This window comes from Meles meles, chromosome 3, assembly GCF_922984935.1.
Source record: "Meles meles chromosome 3, mMelMel3.1 paternal haplotype, whole genome shotgun sequence".
NCBI lineage: Eukaryota > Metazoa > Chordata > Mammalia > Carnivora > Mustelidae > Meles > Meles meles.
This window is the reverse complement of record NC_060068.1, coordinates 90,081,779-90,107,045: the sequence shown is the minus strand read 5'-3', so window position 1 is coordinate 90,107,045 and position 25,267 is coordinate 90,081,779. Positions and strand designations below refer to the sequence as shown.

At 36.3% G+C, this 25,267-nt stretch overlaps 1 protein-coding gene across 1 annotated transcript in view; it reads left to right on the top strand.

Moving 5' to 3' along the window:
- Nucleotides 1–5,313: 5,313 nt before the first annotated feature.
- The window catches only part of RNF180 (ring finger protein 180), a 167,778-nt gene continuing 147,824 nt past the window's right edge, over nt 5,314–25,267 (top strand). The window contains exons 1-3 of the mRNA XM_045998928.1: nt 5,314–5,448; nt 22,047–22,142; nt 23,751–24,710. Of these exons, the coding sequence (XP_045854884.1) occupies nt 5,314–5,448; nt 22,047–22,142; nt 23,751–24,710 (1,191 nt within the window). The remainder of the gene's footprint in view (nt 5,449–22,046; nt 22,143–23,750; nt 24,711–25,267) is intronic.

Sequence of the window (25,267 nt, the reverse complement as noted above, 5' to 3'; positions counted from 1 at the left end):
CTTGCTTTGCTGTTCGTTCTCCAGCTCCTTTAGGTGTAGGTTTAGGTTGTGTACTTGAGACCTTTCTTGTTTCTTGAGAAAGGCTTGTATTGCCATATACTTTCCATATACAGGTCCATATACAGGACCTCCTTTGCTGTGTCCCACAGATTTTGAACAGTTGTGTTTTTATTTTCATTTGTTTCCATGAATTTTTTCAATTCTTCTTTAATTTCCTGGTTGACCCATTCATTCTTTAGTAGGATGCTCTTCAGCCTTCATGTATTTGAGTTCTTTCTGTCTTTCCTCTTTTGATTGAGTTCTAGCTTCAGAGCATTGTGGTCTGAAAATATGCAGGGAATGATCCCAATCTTTTGGTTCTGGTTGAGGCCTGATTTGTGAACCAGGATGTGATCTATTCTGGAGAATGTTCCATGTGCATTAGAGAAGAATGTTGTTCTCTTGCTTTGGGATGAAATGTTCTGAATATATCTGTGATGTCCATCTGGTCCAGTGTGTCATTTAAGGCCTTTATTTCCTTGTTGATCTTTTGCTTAGATGATCTGTCCATTTCAGTGAGGCAAGTGTTAAAGTCCCCTACTATTTTGTGTTATTGTCAATTTGTTTCTTTGATTTTCTTATTAATTGGTTTATATAGTTGGCTGCTCCCATGTTAGGGGCATAGATATTTGAAATTGTTAGATCTTCTTGTTGGACAGACCCTTTGAGTATGATATAATGTCCTTCCTCATCCCTTATATAATCCTTGGCTTAAAATCTAATTTATCTAATAAAAGGATTGCCATGCCAGCTTTCTTTTGATGCCCATTGGCATGGTAAATTGTTTTCTACCCCCTCACTTTAAATCTGGAGGTGTCTTTGGATTTAAAATGAATTTCATGTAGACAGCATATTGATGGGTCTTATGTTTTTATCCATTCTGATACCCTGTGTCTTTTGATTGGGGCATTTAGTCCATTTACATTCAGGGTAACTATTGAAAGATTTGAATTTAGTGCCACTGTATTGTCTGTAAGGTGATTTTACTCTGTATTGTCCCTGTTCCTTTCTGGTCTACTACTTTTAGGCTCTCTTTCTGCTTAGAGGACTCCTTTCAATATTTCCTGTAGGGCTGATTTGGTCTTTGCAGAGTCTTTTAGTTTTTGTTTGTCCTGGAAGCTTTTCATCTCTCCTTCTGTTTTCAATGATAGCCTAGCTGGATATAGCATTCTTGGCTGCATATTTTTCTCATTTAGTGCTCTGAATCTATCATGCAGTTCTTTCTGGCCTGCTAGGTCTCTGTGGACAAGTCTGCTACCAATCTAATATTTCTATCATTGTGTGTTACAGACTTCTGGTCCCAAGCTGCTTTCAGGATTTTCTCTTTGTCACTAAGACTTGTAAGTTTTACTATTAGATGATGGGGTGTTGACCTATTTTTATTGATTTTGACAGGGATTCTCTGTGCCTCCTGGATTTTTGCTCCAATATACCTCCTGCCCCCTCTCTCTTTCTTCTTCTTCTGGAATCCCAATTATTCTAATATTATTTCATCTTATGGTATCACTTATCCCTTGAATTCTCCCCTCATGGTCCAGTAGTTGTTTGTCTCTCTTTTGCTCAGCTTCTTTATTCTCCATCATTTGGTCTGTTATATCACTAATTCTCTCTTCTGCCTCATTTATCCTAGCACTAAGAGCCTTCATTTTTTTATTGCACCTCATTAATACCTTTTTTGATTTCAACTTGGTTCGACGTTTGTTCTTTTATTTCTCCAGAAAGGGATTTTATTTCTCCACACTATTATCTTCTATACCTTTTTCAAGCCCAGCTAGCACCTTGAGAATTTTCATTCTGAACTCTAGTTGTGACATATTACCACTGTCTGTATTGATTAGGTCCCTAGCTGTCAGTAGTACCTCTTGTGTTTCTTGTGGTGAGTTTTCTGCCTTGTCATTTTATCCAGATAAGAATATGTGAATGAGAGAATAAGATACTAAAAGGTGCCAAAGACCCCAGAAAAATGTACACTAACCAAATCAGAAGAGACCCCCAAACTGGTTTAAAAAGAAATTTTTATATATATGTTTGTGTATGTATGTATGTGTATGTATGTGTGTGTGTGTGTGTGTGCATATATATATATATATGTATAAACATATATATATGTATGTATATATGCATATACATATGTATATATATATGCACACACACACACACACAACTGGTGAATAGAACAGAGCCACCCACTTGATGTTGGGTGTATTTTGGTCTCTTAGAAAAAACTATATCCCAAAATTTTAAAGAAAGAAAAACTTACATATAAACAAAAATAAGGGTAAATATGATGAAGGGATAGAATATGACTGTAGTGATGAAAATGTTTAAAAATTCTGAAAAAGGAATTGTTAAGTTCGTTGGAAAAAGAAAGAAAAGAAAAAAAAAAGAGAATGTGCTCAGGTTGGAGACTAGAACAAAGCCATGTGCTAGATTTAGGGTATAACTTTAGATTTAGGGTGTATTTTAATCGATTAGAAGAAATTGTATCCCAAAGTTTTTTAGAAAAGAAAAAACCTGTATGTATATAAAAATAAGGTTAAATACAATGAGGGATAGAATATGACTATAATAATGAAGGTTTAAAAAGATTTTTTTAGTGAGGTATTGTTAAGATAAACTAGTTAAAAACATTTAAAGAGGAAAGTTAATAAAATAGAATAAGAAACATAAAATTAAAAAAATTTAATTTAACTTTGCAAAACTAAATGATCATGGTGGAAAAGCCATGAATTCTATGTGTTGCTTTCCTGAGCTCTGGAGTTCCATAGTTCTCATTGATCAGTGAACTTGGTCTCAGCTGTATGTTCTTGCTGATCTTCTGGGTGAGGGGCCTGGTGCAGTGATTCTCAAATGTCTTTGCCCGAGGCAAAATTGTACCGCCCTTTCCAGGAACCTGGCTAAGAGATCTGGTCAGGTTCACTCTCGGGAGCTTTTGTTCCCTGAACGCTTTCCATAGAGCTCTGGAGGATGGGAATGAAAATGGCATTAATGCTGAGAGCTCAGTGCCCCACTCCTCAGTGCACCCTCAGAGAAAAGTGGTCAGTCACTCCTGTCTCCCTGGTATCTGACCACACTCCGAGCTCACCTGGCCTGTGACTGAGCAGGTCTGTCTCTGGCACACAGCCCCGTTTGGAGTCTCCAAACCCAGCAGATTCCTGCTCCATGCTGCTCCTCCTGAGGGAGGAATGTGAGTCTCTCCAGATCTGCCACTTGTGGGGTCCCTGCTTGAAGAGAGGTGGCCCAACTGTGCTGGCAGGTCATGGTTTAAGGTAACCCCGAGCTGAAAGCTCACTCTTTGGCTCTGTCTCTGTAGTTGGCTACCCCGCTTAAATACCTGGGAGCTCTGCCACACTCAGACACCCCCAATCTTTCTGTGACCCTGCAGGACCTGAGACCACACTATCCCTGCAAGGGCTCCACCCCCGTTTAGCCTCTGGAGCAATGTTCCTCAGTGGAGCAGACTTCTGAAAATTCTGATTTTGTGCTCTGCTGCTCCACTGCTTGCCGGGAGCCAGCCCCTCCTCCCACAGTCTATCTTCCCATCACTTGGGATGCACTTCTCTGCATGTCCTACCTTTCAGAAAGTAGTCGATTTTCTGTTCCTAGAATTGCTGCTCTTCTTCTCTTCAAACTCCTGTTTAGTTTGTAGGTTCGGAATGGTTTGATAACTCCCTAGCTGAACTCCTGTGACCTGATGTCATTTCAGTCTGCTACTCCTCCGCCATCTTGCCTACCTCCTCCGTTGTTGATTCTGATAGGACCTCTTCTTGAAGTCCCTACTCTTGGCTGAGAACTATTTGTGGTTAAAAGGGAGATGGGTACATAAGATACTAAGAAGGATATAGAGAAGAGAAAGGAATGCCAAACAGAGAGGGTTTCAACAATGAAGAAAGGCACATCAAGCAGGAGGAGATAAGATATTTTCAAATTAAGATGTTCTTGAGATTATTGAAGACATAATTTAAATGAGATGAGCTCGATGATATCTGTGGAGACAGAACTGGAATTATCTACCTGAAGGTCAGAACTAGATGGGCTGCAAGAGGGGCATGCTGTGCCCTCCTATACAGGATTCCTTAAATCCTTAAATGTGGTTAGGGTTCATCAGTGTTCCGTCTTCTATAGTCCTTACAGCTGTTGCAATTTAGTTAATAATTTGTGTAATACCTCTCTGTCTTCAACCTGACCATACTTTAAAAAGTTATCCAGGATTACCTGTGGCAGTTTTTTAAAAGTGGCCACTCCTAACTCACTCCCTATCTCCAAATAAATTAAAATTTCTAGGAGTGGGGCCTAAGCATCATTTTTTAAAAACTTCCCAAGTGATTATAATGATCTCGGGTAGAAAACTGTTGAGCTATAGCACAGTGAGTACCTCTAAGACAGAAAATAAGTGTTACTCAGCCTGTTGCCCCCTGGAGTTTGACTCACTGTATGGCATTTGGTTAGCTGTTGGTTAATGTTGAATGAATGAATGAAAGATGAAGGAGCTAACAAATGAGGAAATGTGGCCAGGGAAGTTAGTCAGTCCCTTGTGGATAGCTTAATAGACATTTCCTTTCTTTCTAATAAATAGTTACCAGACAAGTTAATAAATATACTCCACCTATTTTTGGATCATTATTAGTGTGAGACTCTTCTGCCGAAATGGTCTAATTTCCATTATTTACATAAAATCTCAGGTGTAAAAGTAGACTGCAAAATTGGTAGGGCTCTCCTATAAGTCTTTTTGTTTCACCGAGTACAATATACAAGAGAAATTACTGCATTCAGGATAAGGAATTTTTGCCATCAATTTAAAGTAAGTACTTCCCATTTTCACAAAATTAACTGCAACTCAATAAATTCTATTGTACTTCAAATTTAATGCTGTGGGTATTTAAAACTTCCTATTTAGAAGAATATTTATAGTTCTTTGTTAGACTCTTTTAGAACCACTGCATTAACTTATTTAATTGACCCTTTAGCAGTTGCCTTTTATAACTTTTAGTGAGAGAAAGGTGGAAATAAACAGACATAAAATGTTCTGCAAAAGTAAAAGAAGCTGGTAATCACTAACAAAATGCATTATCATCATAATTGAATGGAATTTTCAATCCAGAACATAGTTTATAGAGTCCCACTAAGCTAAGACCTGGTTACTAGTAGGTACCTCGTTAAATGATAATTCTCTTTCTTCTGATCCACATGTAACTAATGTTGTGGTAAGGGTTTAGAAAATCACATTTAATCTCACACAGTTCAACTTCTAAAAATGTGTTAATTTTTCCACAGATGAAAAGAGGCAAAGAATTGATAACTCAACATCATAATCAAGAAGACATAAGTATTCTTCGTTGTTGGAAATGTAGAAAATGTATAGCAAATTCTGGTTGTTTGATGAATTATCTTGAGAATCAAGTTCTTACGGTAAGTACTGTGAACTCCAGTCTTCAAACACTTTGCTAGTATCTGAATGCTTTGGGCACACCCACAGGTGCACACCTATCCCTTTAACACTTGGCTTAGGTTCTTTTACTTTATTTTGCTTTACCATTGAAAACATTTCAAAGTGGTATTCACAAGCCATCTCACTTTCCATGGCTCAAATTAACTGTACATTTAGCTGCTGACATGAACATGCCCTCAAAGTTTGAAGTGCAGTATCAAGATGTAAGTTGAAGATAATGGTTAGTGTTTTTCGTATCCCCACCATGAATGAGCCTTAGTCATAATTAAGTTCAAGATCGTAGTAAGAAATGGAAAACCTATTTCTATATATATTTATAAATACATATATATTTGTGTGCATGTATAGAGGTGTATATCTATATATGTATGTGTTTGTGTGTATAGTTAGTATTCAGTATGGGCCTAGAAGAGCAACTTCCTGTGTAATTTGAAAGTCAATAGGAAAATCTAAGTAATACTTAAAAGCTCTCAATTAGACATCCTGGTAAAAATAAATGACTTTTAAACAAACTTTTAAACAATAAAAATAAAATCCCTCAACTGCTCTAAGAGCATTAGGGAAGAGGCAGTACGAAAGAAGTACAACTAGACAGTAATTCAGACTGTAGGGAGTTCTTTCAATACAGTGACTATCATTTGCTGTCATTGTTTCCCCTTCTTTGAGAGACACTCAGGTTTTGGTTCTTGTTAGTTTGTGAGTTTTTTGTTTTGTTTTGTTTTTCGCCTCAGCCCTATGTAATCATGATTATTTCCTCACCACTCTAACAAATTAGCCAACTAGAATGGATAATAGTAGGTAATTTTGTTTACATACTTACTACATACCAGATACTTCTTAAAAATGGACAAAACATTTTAATTGGGGGGAAAAACTTATGCTAAGAGTAATTTGTTGGGTATTATTTACACAGAGTAAAAAAAAAATTAAGTTTACAATTTGATAAATTTTTTCACTCCTTTCTGCTGTGAATCAGATCAATATATAAATTCCCATCACTCCAGAAGACTGTCTTGCCCTTTTCCAGCCAGTTCTCTCCTCTCCCTCTCATAGGACAATCACTATACTGATGTCTATCACCGCACACTAGTTTTGCCTGTTCTTCACCTTCATTCACATGGAAACATACAGGATGTCTTTTGTACCTGACTTATTTTGGTTAGCAAAATGTTTTACAGATTCATTTATGTTTTGTATTTATAGTTTTGGCGGGGGGGGGGGGTTTGTTGTTTTTCTTTTTACTGAGTAGAATGCCACTTATCATTTATCAATATATAATTTATCAATTTTTTTTTCTTGTTAGATATCTGAATTTCTAGTTTTGGGTTATGAATAAAACTACTATCAATATTCTTGTAAAAGATTTTCTGTGTTTCCATTTTATTTTTTCTGAGGGCCCACAGAGTAGGTATTTTTTTTAACTGTGCCTACCAAATACTGGTATAACATTGCTATGTCAGGCATTGTTTCTAAATGCTTTAAAATATTAATTCATTTTATAAGCATGCTCGTCTCAACTGCAATCCTAAAAGGCAGTAATGAGACCTTCTCATGCCTGCCTTTTTCTGTCACACAGAATCTAAATTAAGGAGCTTTCCAGGGTTCTGTTGGGAAGTCAGTCACAGTCACCTTCATTCATGTTCCAATCTGCATCTTCCTAAACTTCACTGGTCAGTATTCCTTCCTGGCCGTCAGAGCAGGTGTATTTTAATGTTTTTTGAAGCTGCTACCAGTTTTCCAAAGTGAATGTAAATTTCAGTTGCTCTACATCTTTGTCAGTCCTTTTTCAGACTTTGTAATTTTAGCTGTTCTGGTAGATGTATACTGGTATATCATTATAGTTTTAATTTGCATTTCCCTATTGATTAATGATGTCAAGTACCTTTTTACGTGTTTTTGGTTAGGCATTGTTCTAAATGTCTTATATTATTCCATATACGGTAAGAATAGATTGCCTTTGAGGAAGATAATCTCTACTTCATAGATAAGGAAACTGAAGTACAGACAATTAAATAATTTGCTCCAGATCATACTTTTTCTAAGCAATGCAGCTAGAGTTGGACCTGACATTGAAGGTCCAGAGCAAGTACTCTAAACTCCACCATCTCTTTGCTCCTTTTGTTCTTCCCTCAGGACAGCATGCAATTTCTCACCTCCTCAGTAGAGTGGCTGATACTTTTATTTAAGTGCAGAACTCCCAGTTATTAATTCATTTGATAGTTATTTAATGAGCAAGAAAATGTTAAGTGCTACTTTAGTATGTATTGGCATGGGTTGTGCAAGAAAGTGATACAGAATACAAAAAAAGCATTCTACTTCTCTAGGAGCTTTATTTTATTTTTATTTTTTATTTTTTATTTTGTTTTACTTTTTTAGGGCCTTTAAACTTAGATGAAGACAGGCCAAGCAGTATATCCTGATTTGATAAGTACAGTAACAAAGGGAGGTGAACCAGCCGCTGCCTGGGCTAGTTATGGAAGGCTTCCCAGAAGAACCAAAACAGTAAAACACAAACACACACACACACAACTTTTTGAGTATAATTTATAAGCCATAAAATTCATCCATTATAAGAATATGGTTACATGACTTTTAGTAAATATTTGAGTTGAGCAACTGTCACTATAATATAGTTTCAAAACCTTCCATGACTCCAAAAAGTTACGTGAGGCCCATTTGCCCTGCACCTATGCCCAGACCCAGGTAACCACTGAACTGCATTTTTGTTGCCATAGCTTCATATTTAAAATAAAATGTATATGTATACATATATATATTTATATGTATATAAATATACATATACACACATATATAGACACATATATATAGCTATTGAAACTGCCTTATAAGATAAAAATATATAAAATGATTTGTTAAATATATATTTATAGAAATCTATATTCAATATTTGTATTTCCATAAAATATTAAAATATATGCATGTAAAATAAGACATACATATATAAAAACCTCTTAAAAGCTAATCTTCAGAATTTGTATCATTGTTAGGTCTGGGAGAAGTCTGTAATCAAGGATCCTGAGGGGGCTTCTTAAGTAGTGGTTGTATAGTAGTTAAACTGAGTAGTGGGTTTATTGGTATTTGCTTCTCTTTCAATCTTTCTTTAACTATAAAAACTCTTTACATTTTACACATGGAAGCATTTCATAAAAATTATTAACGATGAACAAAAGATCTGTTTTTTTTTTTCCTTAAAGAATTTATTTGTTTATTTGACAGAGAGAGACCACAAGTAGGCAGAGAGGCAGGCAGAGAGAGAGAGGAAGGGAAGCAGGCTCCCTGCTGAGCAGAGATCCTGATGTGAGGGCTCCATCCCAGGACCCTGGGATCATGACCTGAGCCAAAGGCAGAGGCTTAACCCACTGAGCCACCCAGGCGCCCCACAAAAGATCTGTTTTACTTAAAGGAAACTAAAAATACTGAACCTAAACATAATTTTATCAGATACTGTGCTGAAAGAATGCTTAATTTATCATCTCTTGTCTTTATTACCTATTAAATATACATTTAAAAAGTCATGTGTATAAAATAAGTTTGTTTCTGAAATTGTTGTGTTGTTTTAATTTCTGTAGATGAAATCACACTGTAAGTGGGTCTTTTTCCAGGAATTGTTGCTTTCACTGAAATCGCCACGTTTAGTACAGTTCCCTCTGACTCTTACTTTGGTGTAGTGTTCTGGCACATTAATACTTCACAGTGTATAATTCATTCGTGCTTTGACAGACATTGGAGTCTTAACAGTGTTTTGCTCTTACAAACAGTGCTATTATGAGCTCTCTTGTACACACGTTGGCAGCCATGGGCAGGAGTGAATTTCTGAGAGTAAAGGCAGCAGCCTCCGAAGGCATGTGCACGCTCAGCCTTTGCTGGGCAGCCCTGAACTGTTTCTGCTGGCCATGCTAGGAGCAGTGCTTGAGCATTGCTCATCACCCCCATTGTCACTGTCACTAGCATTCCACATCTCATCTCTCAGGCTCTTGGTGTTTTCTGTCAAATGTCTTTTTTCCTTACCTGTTTTTTAGTAGGTACTTCTTTGTTTTTTTAGTTTTCTTTATGTGTTCTAAATACTAATCCTTTATTAGTTTTTCAATTGCAAATATCTTTGGCCAGTTTGTGTAACTTATATTGTACTCTTTGTGGAATTTTTAAAGGAGTTCATCATGTACTGTAGTTCACTTTTAGTCATCTCCTTCATGTTTTGTACTTTTTGTTTAAGAAATTGTTCTGTGCCCTGAGGGGAAGATTTTTTTCTCTTTCCTTTTACTGAGTACCACAGTTGACATTAGCAAGTTTCCTTCTGTCTTCCTCTGAGCAACACATTTACTGTTCATTCACCCTTATACTGAGATTATAATCCAAATTTATGTAGGGGGTCCCCCCTTAGAATCTCCTCACCCTGAGTGAATCTCAGACTATGTCTGCTGTCCTCAGCACCCCACACAGACTTGAAATGACCCTCAGAATAACACAAAGGATCAGAAACCTGGGATGACAGCATCCATAGCTTTTGGCTCAAGGACCACATTTCTTTAGCCCTGTCCATGCCAGGAAATGGAGGTCCCACACTCTGCTTTTTAAGGTCAAAAACTTGATACTGGGATCACAGGAATTGGTGCAGAATAACCAAATACCTTCAAAACCAAGCTTCCTAGAAAAAAAGAGCACCGATACAGTCATCGCTTCTACTTTCATAATACTGAGAAGGTATATCAGCCTGGTGGAAGCTAGGTCATGTGTGGAACTTGAGCTGTAAGGCAATCTAGGACATTTGAACTTTAGCTTTCCAGCCCCTGGCATGTAGTAAGGCATGCAAGAAGGAATTTGGAACGAAATTTTGAGACAGTTTACAGTGTCCACAAGGAGGAAAGGGGCTACCCCAGCTTTCAGGCTTAAGATACATGAGATATGAGCAAGAACCTAAACCAAAATCAAAATAACAAAAACCCTGGGGCCCCTGGGTGTCTCAGTGGGTTGGGCCTCTGCCTTTGGCTCAGGTCATGATCTCAGGGTCCTGGGATCGAGCCCGCATCTGGCTCTCTGCTTAGTGAGGAACCTGCCTCTCCCTCTCTCTCTCTGTCTGCCTCTCTGACTACTTGTGATCTCTGTTTGTCAAATAAATAAAATCTTTAAAAAAATAAAATAAGATAACAAAAACCCTGAAAACATAAAAATGCAATGACAGAAATGCTCCCCATTTGTGAAGTCTTGGCCAGTGATTAAGAATGGTGTCGTCAGTTTTAGTTTTTTAATCAATTTTGATACAGCTTGGGACATGTCAAGTTTATGTGGCTCATAGAACATTCCTGTAGAGATTTCTAAGAGGCTGCCAATTCTAAGGATATGGGATTGAGAACAGAGATCTGAACTAAAAGTGGGGTTCTGGGAGTCATCAGCATACAAGTGGAGAGTACAACTGTGACAGTACATGAGATCACCATGTGCAGTGTGAATGGAGTGAGAAAGAGGGCCCAAGGAGTGTTTAAAGGACAGAAAAAACAAAGCGCACACAGTAGGAAAAAAGAGAGCAAGAAAGGTAGGGCTAAAAATCAGGATACAGTGTTACCAATTCAGTGGATGGGTATCTCCTAGGGGGAGGGGTTGATTAATGGCATTGGGTATTTTGGGGAGATGTCAAAGACCAGACACTGGCTTCAGTGTACAGGTTGTACACTGCACAGTTCTTCAGGGTGTTGGTCTGTGAAGGGTGCCCTCCAGATTTGTGTTGAACTGGCATACAAACTGGACTTATGTAGACACCCTACATGACAGTGTACATTGGCTTTAGCAAAGAGGAGGTCAAGGTTCATTGTAGTTGAGAGAATTGAAGGCCAAGTACCAGGTTTTAGTGAATTGAGGACAATGGGGACTGAGGAATGGTCCGACACTTATTTTAAAGCATTATAATTACTGGGTTATGACTCTTTTTCAGTTACAGAGTGCGGAGTGTTTCAGCTTTCAAATTCCATTCCTAGAACCAAGGTGGCCAAGATATTACTGAATGTTGAATTGAGTATTGGATTATGCAGCTTTTCCATCTGTTTTTGGCTAACATTTTATATGCTCATTTTCTCTCTGACTTTATTAACCTGATGGTATCTTTTTTCCAGTAGCTACAATAATGAAATAAATCATACTTATATTGTTTATTTTGAAATATTTCTATGTTCTCTTTTGTTAGTGTCAGCATATATTTATTTCATACTTAATCTTTCCACGTGCTGTAGACTTAATAGTATCGCCTGTATAAGCTCATGGTGAAGTTTTATTCCCCGGTGTGTTTGCATCTGGAAATGGGTCTTTAGGAGGTAATTAAGGTTAAATGAGATCTTAAGAATAGGGCCCTAACCTGAGAAGACTGTGTCCTTATAAGAAGAGAGAGATCTCTCTTTCTGTCCACCGTGTGTGGTCTCAGTGAGAAGATGGCCATCTGCAAGCTAAGAAGAGCGATCTTTCTGGTATTGAGCATGCTGCCACTTTGATCTCAGACTTCTAACCTTTGGAACTGAGAGGAATAAATGTCTTCTGTTTAAGTCACACAGGCTATGTCTGGTATTTTGGTAAGGCAGCCCAAGCTAAGATACAACAAACAGTTCCTATAACAGACACCGGAAATTCAAACAAGAGCACAAGGGAGATGTCCTGTCCATGCGAAGCTTTTGGGATAGTGGTTGATCATAAATATTAATTTATGGCCATGTAAGTGGCAAAAAGGAAAAGTATAGAAAGCCACAAGAACAGGATATAGACAGGATTGAACTAACTTGTAACAGGAAGGCTTGTCTGAGGAAGTGACTTGTGTGGGGGTGTGGTGGCCGAGTAGTGACAGCAATACATGAGGTAGCACATTCTAAGCTTTGCGACCAGTGTGTTGAAAGGCCCTGTGGTGGAGAGAATATGGGCTATCCATGGAATTAGAAGATTTCCATGATTGGAGTTCAGAGATCAAGAGGGAGTTTGGCAGGATTTAAAGCCAGGATTTAAAGAAAGGTATTAGTTAGATCATTTATGGTCTTGTGAACCAAATTAAGGGCTTTGATCTTTATTCTAAAAGCTGGGAAGCTAATGAAAAGGAGTGATAAGACCATTGAATTTTAAAAAGATTATTTTGGCTGTTGTGTGAAGAGTGAATTTTTAGAAAGTTGACAAGGTTGAATGTGGGGAGACCCTAAGTAAGGCTTTAAATCATTTTTGTATTCATTCTGACCTTTTGAGTAAAAAAAGTTTTCACCCTCAAGTACCTTCTCAGAAGCCAAATAGGAAAAAAAAGGGGGGGGCAGGAAAATAAAATTTGATTCCTTTATATTTGTAACACTCTAATAATGTAAGTGACATATTTTTTGCCCAGTCTTTTCCCTGTTGTGTTTATAGCCGTGTAGTTAAATATACAGTTGGCTCACTTTTAATGAATTAGCTGAGGGAGTATTAATGCTAACATTGTAAATGCCGAATGTTAAACATCTTTCAAAAATATCATATAATATTAAATTGTCTATGTCAGCTTTTTACATTAAACGTGTCAGCTTAATTAAAAATCTTAAAGGTCATTTAATGATAAAAAGATAGTGCATAACATTTGTAATTTTAAAATTAAATGAAGTTCTCCCTATACATAGCAACCAGAAACATTCCCTACCCTTAAAGAACAAACAAAATAACAATGCCTTGGCTCCCCCTGCTGCTTGAACAAATTATTTCAGTTACAAAATATTTTGTCAATATTTCTCTGATAGCATTAAGTGAAATTGGCTGTTTATTCCTCCTTCTCTTTTCCTTCCTCCCCCAGGTATAAATTTGAGACCTGAAAAAACTGCCTAGCAAGGTTTTTTTTTTTTTTAAAGTCCTAATAATACTGTTTTTGTAATTTTCAGTTTGATTTTTTCCCAAAGGAGATAACCTTTCATGCTATTACTTTAAAGGCTTTAAATTCCTAAAATCAGGTTGCTTCCATTGTAGTCATTTATCTTAAAATACGTCTGTTAAAACTTGTCTTATCACATATGTTTTTGATTTTTAAAAATTAATTGACAAGACAAACCATAAGAGACTCTTAATCTCACAAAACAAACAGGGTTGCCAGGAGGTGGGTAGGGAGAGGGTGGTTGGGTTCTGGACATTGGGGAAGGTATGTGCTATGGTGAGGGTTGTGAAGCGTGTAAACCTGGCAATTCACAGACCTGTACCCCTGGGGCTAATAATACATTATATATTAATTAAAAAAAATTTTTTTAATTAGTTGACAGTAGACTTATAAACTTAATAGTGTGATGCCTTGCTTTACCTGTTAAACTATATTGGAAGTAAATACCATGAATATTACATATGTTTTCTAAGACTGTGTGTAAGTACAGGTGAAGTAGTTGGCAGTCTCATTTATAATTGAGGTTGTCTTTGTTTGCTATACCTAAGTTTCCTGAGGAAAAAACAGAGAATACTGTACATTCTTCACCTAGCCTTTCACATTCCTCTCACGTCTATCAGTTGCTGTAATTGATTTTCTTCTTCCTCTGTTAGCATGAAAAAATGCTTTAACTCTTAACTATTTAGAGAAAAATGTGTGCTTGCTTCATATTAATAATTCTCAAATAAAAATCAGGTTGGGTCCCATTCAGAATCAGATATAGAATTTTTTTCTAAACCTACCTTTCATCCTCTATAAGTTAGTGTATCATTTGTGGTTAATTTAAAAATAAGTTATGGCTCAGGTTTTTGGGTTTTTTTTGTTTTGTTTTGTAAGGGAAAAGTAGTATCATGGCTGAAAACGTACTCATGCTAATGATATCAGAAGGTTGATTGCCTGAAAACAATAGTATTTATTTGATACAGGAAGTAACAATTCAGTGACTGAGGACGAAGTTCTGAAGCCCGACTGTCACAGAAACCTTGGACAAGTTACTTAAAAGTTACCTAATTGCTCTTGTCTTAGTTTCCTTGTCTATAAAATAGTAAAAATCCTTAAATCCTTAAAACAGTCCTTACTATGCCGGGGCATAGTAAACACAGCATAAATATTAGTGAGCTGGGAAAAGTTAAGTACCTTCTAAAATACCCTTCATAGTTCTTAGAACTGTGATTCCAGTTTATTCTCATAAGAATGTTCAGGAAGCATCTCTACAATTTATAGTCGATGATGGTTTCTTTGTTATTATGGTCAGTCTTACAAGATTAAATATGATCACTTTATTTGATTACATAATATAATGGAGTATGCACAATGAACTAACAAAATGAGATAATAAATGTAAGGTACCCAGCATAGTCCCTGGCATGTGTGTGTGTGTGTGTGTGTGTGTGTGTGTGTGTGTGTGTGTGTAAATTTTATGTCCCTTTATATGGTTAACATGGTGTCTAGTAATCATTCAGTAAATATTGATAGGATGACTGCCATTAATTTACTTTGACATTAATATGCTACTGTTCTTTGTACCAGTGTAGAAATATTTACTTAGTCCATGTATAGATAAAACCTTGAAAACTCAGAGAAAGTTTTGGATCTAATATCAAAGTAAAAATGACTTTATTTGTGCATTCTAGCTTGTGTTCTCAATAACAGTCTTTTAAAAAAATTCATTACAGGGGCGCCTAGGTGGCTCAGTGGGTTAAACCCTCTGCCTTTGGCTTGGGTCATGATCCCAGGGTCCTGGGATTGAGCCCCACACCGGGCTCTCTGCTTAGCAGGGAGCCTGCGTCCTCCTCTCTCTGCCTGCCTCTCTGCCTACTTGTGATCTCTGTCTATCAAATAAATTTTAAAAAAAAATTCGTCAGTTAGACTAATCTCAATAAAGATCAGCTCCTAATGTAAGGGGCTAATGTGTATGAGGTCAGACATTTGTGAGATTAATTCTATTCTGCAAAGATGTTATCCATACCTTCGTTTCATTTTTAAGGCAAGGTATGTAGGTAAAGCTAGACTGCTTATTTTTACTGAGTCACTTTCAGTAAGTTTCCCAAGGTTCTTTAACAAACAGATTTGTATAGTCCACCTAAATTTGTCAAGATGAGCTTTGGAGTATTTCTTCTCTCCTTTCTTCTCACTTAATGTCATTGTTTTGGCAGTGGCTTCATCCCTCCCACAGCCCCTGTTGCCAGCCCCTCATCTAAGATTCTAGCTCTTCTGGGGCTCTGGTGAAGGCATTTCTTCTCCTTCCTTTCTGCCAAAAGGCAATAACGAATTTCTGCCATTTCTAGTCTCTGGCTGCCTCCTCTGTGCTGGTTTCCTCACTTCTGTTCACAACTCTGCCGTCAGTTCTTTCAGTAAAATAATTCCAGCTGGATTTTGAGTTCTTCTAAGACCCTGGTCTTATATACAGGTATATATACACAGGGAAAGAGAAAGACACAGAACTGTTGTGAGTGCATATGGGGTGACTTGCCTGATTTGGATTGATCTACTGTCTGAGTTCTCTCGGACTCTGAATATATTAGCCCTAATTTCTGTTCTTATTGGTCAGATCATGCAACTTCTATGATATGGAAGAATTAATCATGAAGAAATACTACTGTATTTGAAGATCGTGTTGATAAAAACGTGGTAACGGAGTAACCATTTAAAATGGCGAGAACGTTGTAATTAGTCACGTTCAAAGACTTTAATAATGGTGAAAGTGGAAATTAACCAAAATAAAATTTCTACTCATTTGTTTTATCATAAAAAAAAAAAAAAAGATGAGCTTTGGCTCATATATGACCAAACTGTTAAAAATTCACATTTTTAAAGGAATTTTCTCTAAGAATAGAGGAAGTAAAAGCAAGCACACTTCAGATTGAATCATGTTGTTGCATATATCAGTAGTTGATTTTCTGTTACTGAATATTACTACCTTACATGGATCCTATGGTTGTTTATCCAATGTAGGGATGCCATAGTTTTGGATGTTTAGGATGTTTACAGTTTTGAGCTATAATAAAGTTGTTATGAATATTTGTATACAAATCTTTATGTGGATATCTATTTTCATTTCTCCTGGTTATTGCCAGCTACTGCTAGGTCTTAGGGTAAGCGTAGGTACTGTTTTTAAGTGACTGACCAAAGGTTTTCTAAAATGACTGTACCATTTTGCTTTCACGCTGGCAATGTATGAGATTTTCGGTTGCTCTTTGTAAGTACTGATACTGCTAGTTCTTTTCTTTTTCTTTCTCTCTTCATCCTCCTCTTTTTCTTCTTTATGAACTTGTAAAATAAATGTACAGTGGAATCCATTGTTGTTTGAATTTGCATTTCTGCAGTGACTAATGGTGTTCTGCCTTTTTTTAAAAATGTGGTTTTGAACATCAGTATGTGCCCTCTGTGAGGTGTCTGTTAAAAATCTTGTACTCATTTTTAAAATTGTGGGATTTTTTTCCTTATTAAGTTGTAAGAGGTTTTTTTAATATTCTGGCTAAAAATTTCTTGTTGGATACAGGCTTTGTGAATTTTCTTCCAGTCTGTGGTTTGTGTTTTTATTTCTTTACTGATACCTTTCGAAAAATAGTTGTTTGTTTCAATTTTTATGAAATCCACCTTATCATTTTTTTTTTTAATGGATTGTGTTTTTCTGCTCTGATAATACATTTCCTATCACAGGGTTTTCTCCTCTGCTTTCTTCTAGACAGTTTGTACTTACAGTGTTACCTTTTAGGACTCAGATCTATTTTGAGTTATTTTTATGTATGATATATGGTAAGCATCAAGATTTTTTTGTTTAGCATAATACCCTCTAGTCAGTCAGTCAGAGAAAGACAATTATCATATGATCTCTCTGATAGGAGGAATTTGAGAGGCAGGGTGGGGGGTCGTGGGGGAAAGGGAGGGAAAAAATGAAACAAGATGGGACCAGGGAGGGAGACAAACCATAAGAGACTCTTAATCTCAGGAAACCAAACAGAGGGTTGCTGGAGTGGAGGGGGGTGGGAGGGATAGGGTGGCTGGGTCATGGACATTGGGGAGGGTATGTACTATGGTGAGTGCTGTGAATTGTGTAAGACTGATGATTCATAGACCTGTCCCCTGAAGCAAATAATACATTGTATGTTAGTTTAAAAGAAGATTGGGGCTTTTTTTTTTCTTTTAGCCTCATATGGTTATCAGGTTGTTCCATCACCAGTTTTTGAAGAGTGTATCTTTTCTCATCACCTTGGCATATTTACCAAAAATTAATTGAGCATGTATACAGGTCTATTTGGATTCTATCCTGTTCCACTGATCCAGTAAGTGTTGAAAGTAGAAAGTGTATGGACTCTGCCTTTCGTCTTCTGTTGCAGAATTTCTTGGGGTGTTTCAGATCATTTGTATTTTCACGTAAATTTTGTAATCTGCCAGTTTCTACAAATAAGCCTGCTAGGATTTTGAGTGGGATTATGGTGAATCTGTAAATTAATCTGGGAAGAATTGATATCTTTAAAATATGATATATTCCTTGATTAATTCGGTCTTCTTTAATTTCTTTGTATAGTGTTCTATAGTTTTCAGTGGACAGGTCTTAAATATATTGCATCAAATTTATACCTAATGAGGGCATATTTTTTGATACTTTTCTAAGTGATACTTTAAACATTTTTGCTTTCCCATTATTTGTTGTTAATATATAGATATGTGATACACAGACCTTTGTATATTGACACTGTATACTGAAATTATGCAAACTTCTTAATTTAAACAGCCATTTTGGTGAATTCCTTAGTAGTATTTTCTTCATACTATGCTGACTGCAAATAAAAGAGTTACATTGTTCTTTTTTAAAAATTGTGCTAAAATATACATAATATAAAATTTACTACTAGTGATATTCAGTACATTTACAGTGTTGCACAGCCATCATCACTGTCTAATTCCAGGACATTTTCATCCTCCCAAGAAGAAAGCTCATACTCATTAAGCTGTCACTCTTCATTTACCCTTCCCTCAAAACCCAGGCAACTACTGATCTACTTTGTGTCTATAGATGTGCTGGACTCTGGATATTTTACATAAATGCAGTCATACAGTATGTAGCCTTCTGTGTCTGCCTTCTTTTACCCAGCATAATGTTTTCAGTGTTATCCATGTTCTAGCATGTATCACTGCTTTATTTCTTTCTTCTTCGCTTATGTTCTTTTTTCTTTATTATCCATCTTATTTGATGAGAAATTGTATCCTGTTGTTTTATTTTTAATCTGTGTGTCTCTTTTTCTTTTCTTGCCATACTCTGCTGACTTGGACCATCAATACAGTGTAGTATAGAAACAGTGAGAATGAATTGTATATCTTTATCAATTAGATTGTTTCCATATCTTGACTATTATAAGTAAGGCTGCAATAAACGTAAATGTGAATCTGTCTTTTCAAAGCAGTGTTTTCATTGTTGGGGGGGGGCAGGTAAATTACACATTAATGGAATTATTGGATCATATTGTATTTCTATTTTTAATTTTTAATTCTATTTAATTTTTAAATTTTCTCTTCTCTTTTTCTTATGTTAGTCACCATACAGTTTATCATTAGTTTTGATGTAGTGTTCCATCATTGATTGTTTGCATGAAATATCCACTGATCCATGCAATCCGTGCCCTCCTTAACACCCACCACCAGGCTCACCCATCCCCCCACCCTCCTCCATCTAAAACCCTCAGTTTGTTTCTCAGAGTCCATAGTCTCTTATGGTTTGTCGCCTGTATTTTTAATTTTTTAAAGAGCCTCCATACTGTTTTCCACAGTGACTGTACTCATTTATAGTCACACCAAAAGTGATTGCCAATGACATTTTTCTCCACATCTTTGTCAACACCTGTTATTTCTTGAGCTTTTTATTTTAGCCTTTCTGACAGTTGTAAGTTATTGCTAAGTGTTATCTATTAAAATGCTTCTGAGAACATGTCTAATACCACTTACTTTTTCATGGCCAGAATCAGAAGTAATCAGTTTCTTTTATTTTTACTTGAATCAATTTTCAAATTAAATTTTAATTATATAAGTATTATTTAATATATTCTCCCAGTAAAGCAATAATGAGAAAGTTAACGTTTCCTTTTAGTAACTCCTAACCTTCGTCTTTCTTCCTTCAAATCTAACCAATGTTGTCAACTTGGTACATGGCCTCTTATGTACTTTTTATATTTATGTTTGTTTCCTTAGAAAAGTTGTAATACTACTTATTTTTAGGTTGTGTATGCTTTTAATAGCATAGCTCAGAGTGCATTTATTTCTAATTCACTTGACATTTTAAAAATAGCAAACAGTAGTAGTAGAGGTGTATCTTATTAGTACAAAGAAATCCAGCTCATGTTCTTTATATGTCATGGTACTATTTTCAGCAAGAATAGAGATTGATCCTCAGTAGCTCATCTTCTGGAGTTCCTGTAACTGCTTTCCATTTTTTTCTAGACATTTCCAGCTCTGAGATGTTGCTCTATTTCTCTCTTTCTTAGGTGTACCTCTTGCCTAGAGACAGACAGACATCCATTCTACCCCTGTTAGTTACCCAGGGCTTTTTTTTGTCTCTCATTTTCACCACATTGATATGGACCATTATTTGTGTTATTCTCATCTATTATGTACTTGGAACTTGCATACATTGTGCTGCTGTTTCCTCATTGATCTTTCAGAGGCTCCTCATATTTCTGGTTCACAGAAATCTCCCAGCTATATTTTTTAGTTCAGCTCTTGTTTACTTTTATAATTGTCTTTGATAAATACTTTGTTTTGAGAGGGAGGATACACTAGATTATGTGCTTACTTTACTATACTGGAACTCGTAATTACTTCCCTCTACCTGAATTTTTCCTTCTTTGGTTTTATGAGAATCTAGGATAAAATAAACCTTTGTACATCCGCCCGACACTCTTGTGAGGACATATATATTAGGGATCAGTAAGATGATTGAGCTAGAGACTGTTTCTAGTATCTCCTCCTTTCTTCCTAACTTTGCTTCCATTCAATAATACCTTCTTGATTTTGACATGGATTTGCCTTGCCTTTTCTTATTATTCTTTCTATTCATGTAGTAAGTTGCAGTCTGTTAGCCAGATTTAGAATTCAGGCATCATTAATAAAACTATAAAATTTCTCTTTGGCCCACTATATACCCTTCTCAGAGGACTTTGTATTTGCCTTTGAACTATTTTCAGCCTTTGTTTTTGAATCAGAAATTAGAAATGGAAAATTTTTTCAGACCTTTTAACAAAAGTATTTTTCCTCTGTTACAATAGTGAATTTGGCTTAGTGCTCTCGTTTATAGTATATCAAATACTGTTGTGTACAGTATATGAAATAATGAAATGTGGTCTAGCATACAACAAGAGCTCAGTTCCCTTTCACATTTTAATTAAGTTGTGATCTTTTGGGAGCCTGACAGAAATTAGGTAAAGGTGGTTTCTTTATAGATCTTTCTGACATGTAAATAAATCATACTGAAATTTTTCTTGTATACTGGGCCACCATTTAGTATCTTAAGATGTATTCATGGAAGAGAAAGTGATATAGGGCCCAGAGGCACCACCTTGGGAAACTAAATCTAGAAATTTGGCAATCTTGGTTCCACATCACAATCTAATGTAGATTATTTGGCAAAAGGTTCTTACAGAAATTCTTATTTCATTCTTATCATTGTGCATACAGACTTTGCAAGTATGTTTAGTAATTTCCTTATTTATTTTTTAATGTAATTATAGTACCTAATAGTGTCACTGCTAGGGAAATCTAAAAAAAAACATTATGCTTTGGCAACTTGGAAAAGCTACTGCTATGTAAAATCTGATGCTGGGAATGGGTATATGGACAGAAGCGTTATTTTTCCCTGTTCTTCTCAAGAAACTCTTTTCTGCCATCACAGAATGCAATTTTGTATACTCAGAAGGGATCTTAGCAATTATCGAGAAGTTTTTTTACAGGTGAGAAAACTGAGACCCAGAGAGGTAAAGGTAAATTGGTGTAAGGTTAATTAAGGTTATGAAGAGTCCTGTATCTCCATGCTAGCCTGCCCTGCATTTTTCTGATATGTGTACAGTTTCACCTGTATATCACATATATTCCTACACATCTGTTTCAGAAAGCCAAAAGTATTTCTCTCTGAAATTTTCTTCTTCTAATACAGCTGAAATTTAGTTGAGGCTTTTCTGGTTGCCTATGAATTTATTCTTCTCCCCCATCCTCTTGTGCTTTCCTTGAGTATCTCGATAGATTGTATAGCAGCTTCTTTATTCTATCTTAGTAGAGTCCAGATGGAATCAGGGATTAAAGACCTGGGAAAGTTGTCATGAATGGCATTATTTTTTCCTCACATTCAGGAAAAGGAATAGGGTGCCAGATTTGTCTACTGAATGACTTTTTGCTAAATTTTAAATTTAATTTGATAAAATCAATGGAATGGAGGCTTTTTTTTTTTTTTTTAATTCACAAGCAGTTATTCCCTGAAAATTTGTTTTTGTCCTTGTGGGTTTGTTTTGGGTATGGGAATGAGAAGAGGAGAGCAGTGGTTATTTTCTTCCTAGCTAAAACTGAATTTATATTTTTGTGTTTTACTCAAATATGAAATTTGTTAAATAAATCCAGAACTGGTAATAACTAATATCATGCATTTTGATACAACAGGACAGACATGATTCTGCTGATGATCATAGTATTTGTCATGTGTGGCACATGGATATAGAAGCTCTTCCAGAATGGATAAACTGCCTAATACAAAAAGTAAGTTCCTTAGTTTCTGAGTAAAATTAGGAATTTACTACTTCCAGGATTTTTTTAAGAGCTATTTTTCTTGAATGCATTCTTTCAAGAGATAAGAAAGGGTCTGTAACTCTTGATTACAACTACTGGCTTCTTCATTATTACTGGAGAGCTCCAGGTACTTTTCTATTTCAGACTTTAAAACATGGTATTTCCCCTTCCTTGATTGCTCTTCCCACAGTTATTTACTGCTTCCCTTATTTCAGTGTATCTTTACTCACAATGAGGCATTGCCTCTGCAAACCGTCAGTTCCCCTACTCTGCTATTATCATTCCATACTTCCTTTCTCCTCCTCTCTGATTTAAATAGCTGTGTTTTACATACACACACATAAAATATGTAATATATAGTACTCATTAGCATGCATGAGCATATTTCACCTATATAAATATAGACATAAATACACACACACACACACACACACACACACACACATGCATGCACATGTGCTTACCCACATACATCTTTGACTTACTGGTCTTGTTAATTGCCTAGCTCCCCTACCAGAATAAAAACTCCATAAAGTCAGAAATCTTTCTCTTTTGTTTATTACTGTTATCTCCAGCACCTAGAACAAGTCTACTGAGTAAATGAAATATCCCATATTATTCGTGTATCATATGTATATAAAATAAACTGGATAATTAATGATTCTCAGTGGTACAATCAAAATCAAATTACCAAATTTTTAAGGCTCCTTAATGAAATATTATAAGAGCAAGAACTCACCTTGTTAACAGTATGATATTATTATTTCTCACATTTTGAAACACGCATTGAAAAAGTGTTAAGTAATATGATTTTTGAAAAAAATATAGTTGCCATTCTCCACTGACTTTTTTGTTGTTGTTAAAAAATAACATTTGATAGATATCCTCTGCATTCATTCTCACACTGTAATGATTTCCTGGGAACAAGCCAGTGCCCTGGCTTTCACTGTCCTGAACTTTACAAAATGTTTGAGGGTGCTGCAGATACTCCACTGTCTCTCCTGAAAAAAATAATTTTAAGCCAGTTCATTATTAATTTCACACTTGCATATAGGAAATACACTGTTATGTATGCAACCAGTATCTTTTGGTTGTATGTAAAAAGGCAGGAAGAGCTTTATTCTGTTGAGGGAACCAAGGTTCCCTCCCACAGTGTTTGGTATGCAAGAAGGGTATCAAAACAGACACTTTTCTGTGAGATTTTACTTGCAAATTAAGCTCTGTAGACTGATTTGCTTCCTGGTTCCATAGTGTATTTTTCTTTTCATTAGTTCACACTGTATCCATATTCAGCCTATTGTTTGAGAGATTCTTTTAGAATGCTTAGGAGTATTGTTGGGGTGCGCTGATGTGCAGTATGTTATCATTCTAGAACTTTGGAGTTGCTTATCTCTGTTTATTAGAAGGCTTGTTTCCCTTTACTATTCTGTCTACCAATCAGAAAACAGAAAACTAGCCTTTTCTGTGGCATAGAAAACTTTCATGTGGTTGGCTTTAAAAAAAAAAAAAATACAGCTCACATTCTATTTGATTACTTTACAATGAAAGCATTGTCTTACTTTCCTTTATTACCTGTAGGCCCAGTGGACAGTTGGAAAACTGAATTGCCCTTTCTGTGGGGCCCGTTTAGGGGGCTTTAATTTTGTCAGCACTCCAAAATGTTCCTGTGGCCAGCTTGCAGCTGTACATCTCTCTAAGAGCTGGACCGATTATCAGCCAACACGGGCAGGCCGACTAATGAGACCATCGCTGAAATACTTGTCACATCCTAGAGTTCAGTCAGGTTGTGACAAGGAAACTCTGCTGACAGGTGGCGCCTCCAGAAACAGAAATCACGGAGTTTTAAATATGGCCCAAAATAATAATGGCTCTGGAAGATTAACAGAAGCACTCTGCCTGGAGGTACGGTCAACATATTTTCAGATGAAGAATGAAAAACTGCTCTTCAAAGCATCAGATCCAAAATACCAGCTTTTTGTTCCTCAGCTTGTGACTGGCAAATGCACTACAAGAGCTTTTCATAGGAAATCACATAGTTTGGATCTGAACATCAGTGAGAAACTGACTTTGTTACCCACTTTTTATAAAATACATAGTAAGACTGCTGCCTGTCCCAGGCTAAATGAAACACAGCCTATTCACCTTTCAGGCTTGCCTTTAGAATCTAGTAAAAATAACTGTTCCTTTCAGATTTCATCCAATTTTGATCCTAATATGCTGCTGCAAAGATTTTCAGTGGCTCCCCGTGAGACCCAGACACAAAGAGGAGGAGAATTTCAGTGTGGTCTAGAAGCTTCTGCAGTATACTCTGACCATGCAAGTTCTAACAACCTGACTTTCGTGATGGACCTGCCCTCAGCTGGCAGGAGCATGCTAGAGGCCCCGGACCAGGAAGAGCCCCTCTCAGCACTGGACTTCCTGCGCTCGGGCAGTTTTTCACTGGGAGCCATTAACCAGAGGCTCAGTAAGAGAGAAAGGAGCAAGTTGAAAAATCTGAGAAGGAAACAACGAAGGCATGAAAGATGGCTACAGAAGCAGGTAATTTTTTGAAGAGGTTTACTAAAAATTCCGTGTTGTAAAATCTTGGGGTTTGGGGAGAGGAGCTAACTTTGAATACCTATATTATAAAAACATGGTTTTAATGAGTGTTGAAATGACATTTCTGTCTAAGTGAACTTAATAATCATGCACCTCTCTTAAAATTGGCAAGTGTAAACCTGTCTCTGTTCACATATGGTTAGGAAATGTCCTCTCGGGAAGTTTTCCTCAATCCTAGTATTTTACATGTATACTAATCTCATGATGTTGAGGTGAGATTGTCATAGACATTTAAAATTTGTTCATGTTCGGATTGTTTGCAATGATTTTATTTCAGCTCAGGTTGAAACAAAGAAGTCCTTCTAATTTAATCGAGTGGCAAATGAATTGACTTCCATCACTTTTAGCTTAAATGGATATTTTTAAGGAACATTATGTAATTATGTGCTCATATGATCCAGATGTGGTTAACTCTACTGATTTGTGAAGTTTATCTTCATAACAATTGACCCTTATTGTAATTTTATAGGAAAGAGTACTTCTCTATGGTTTAAACT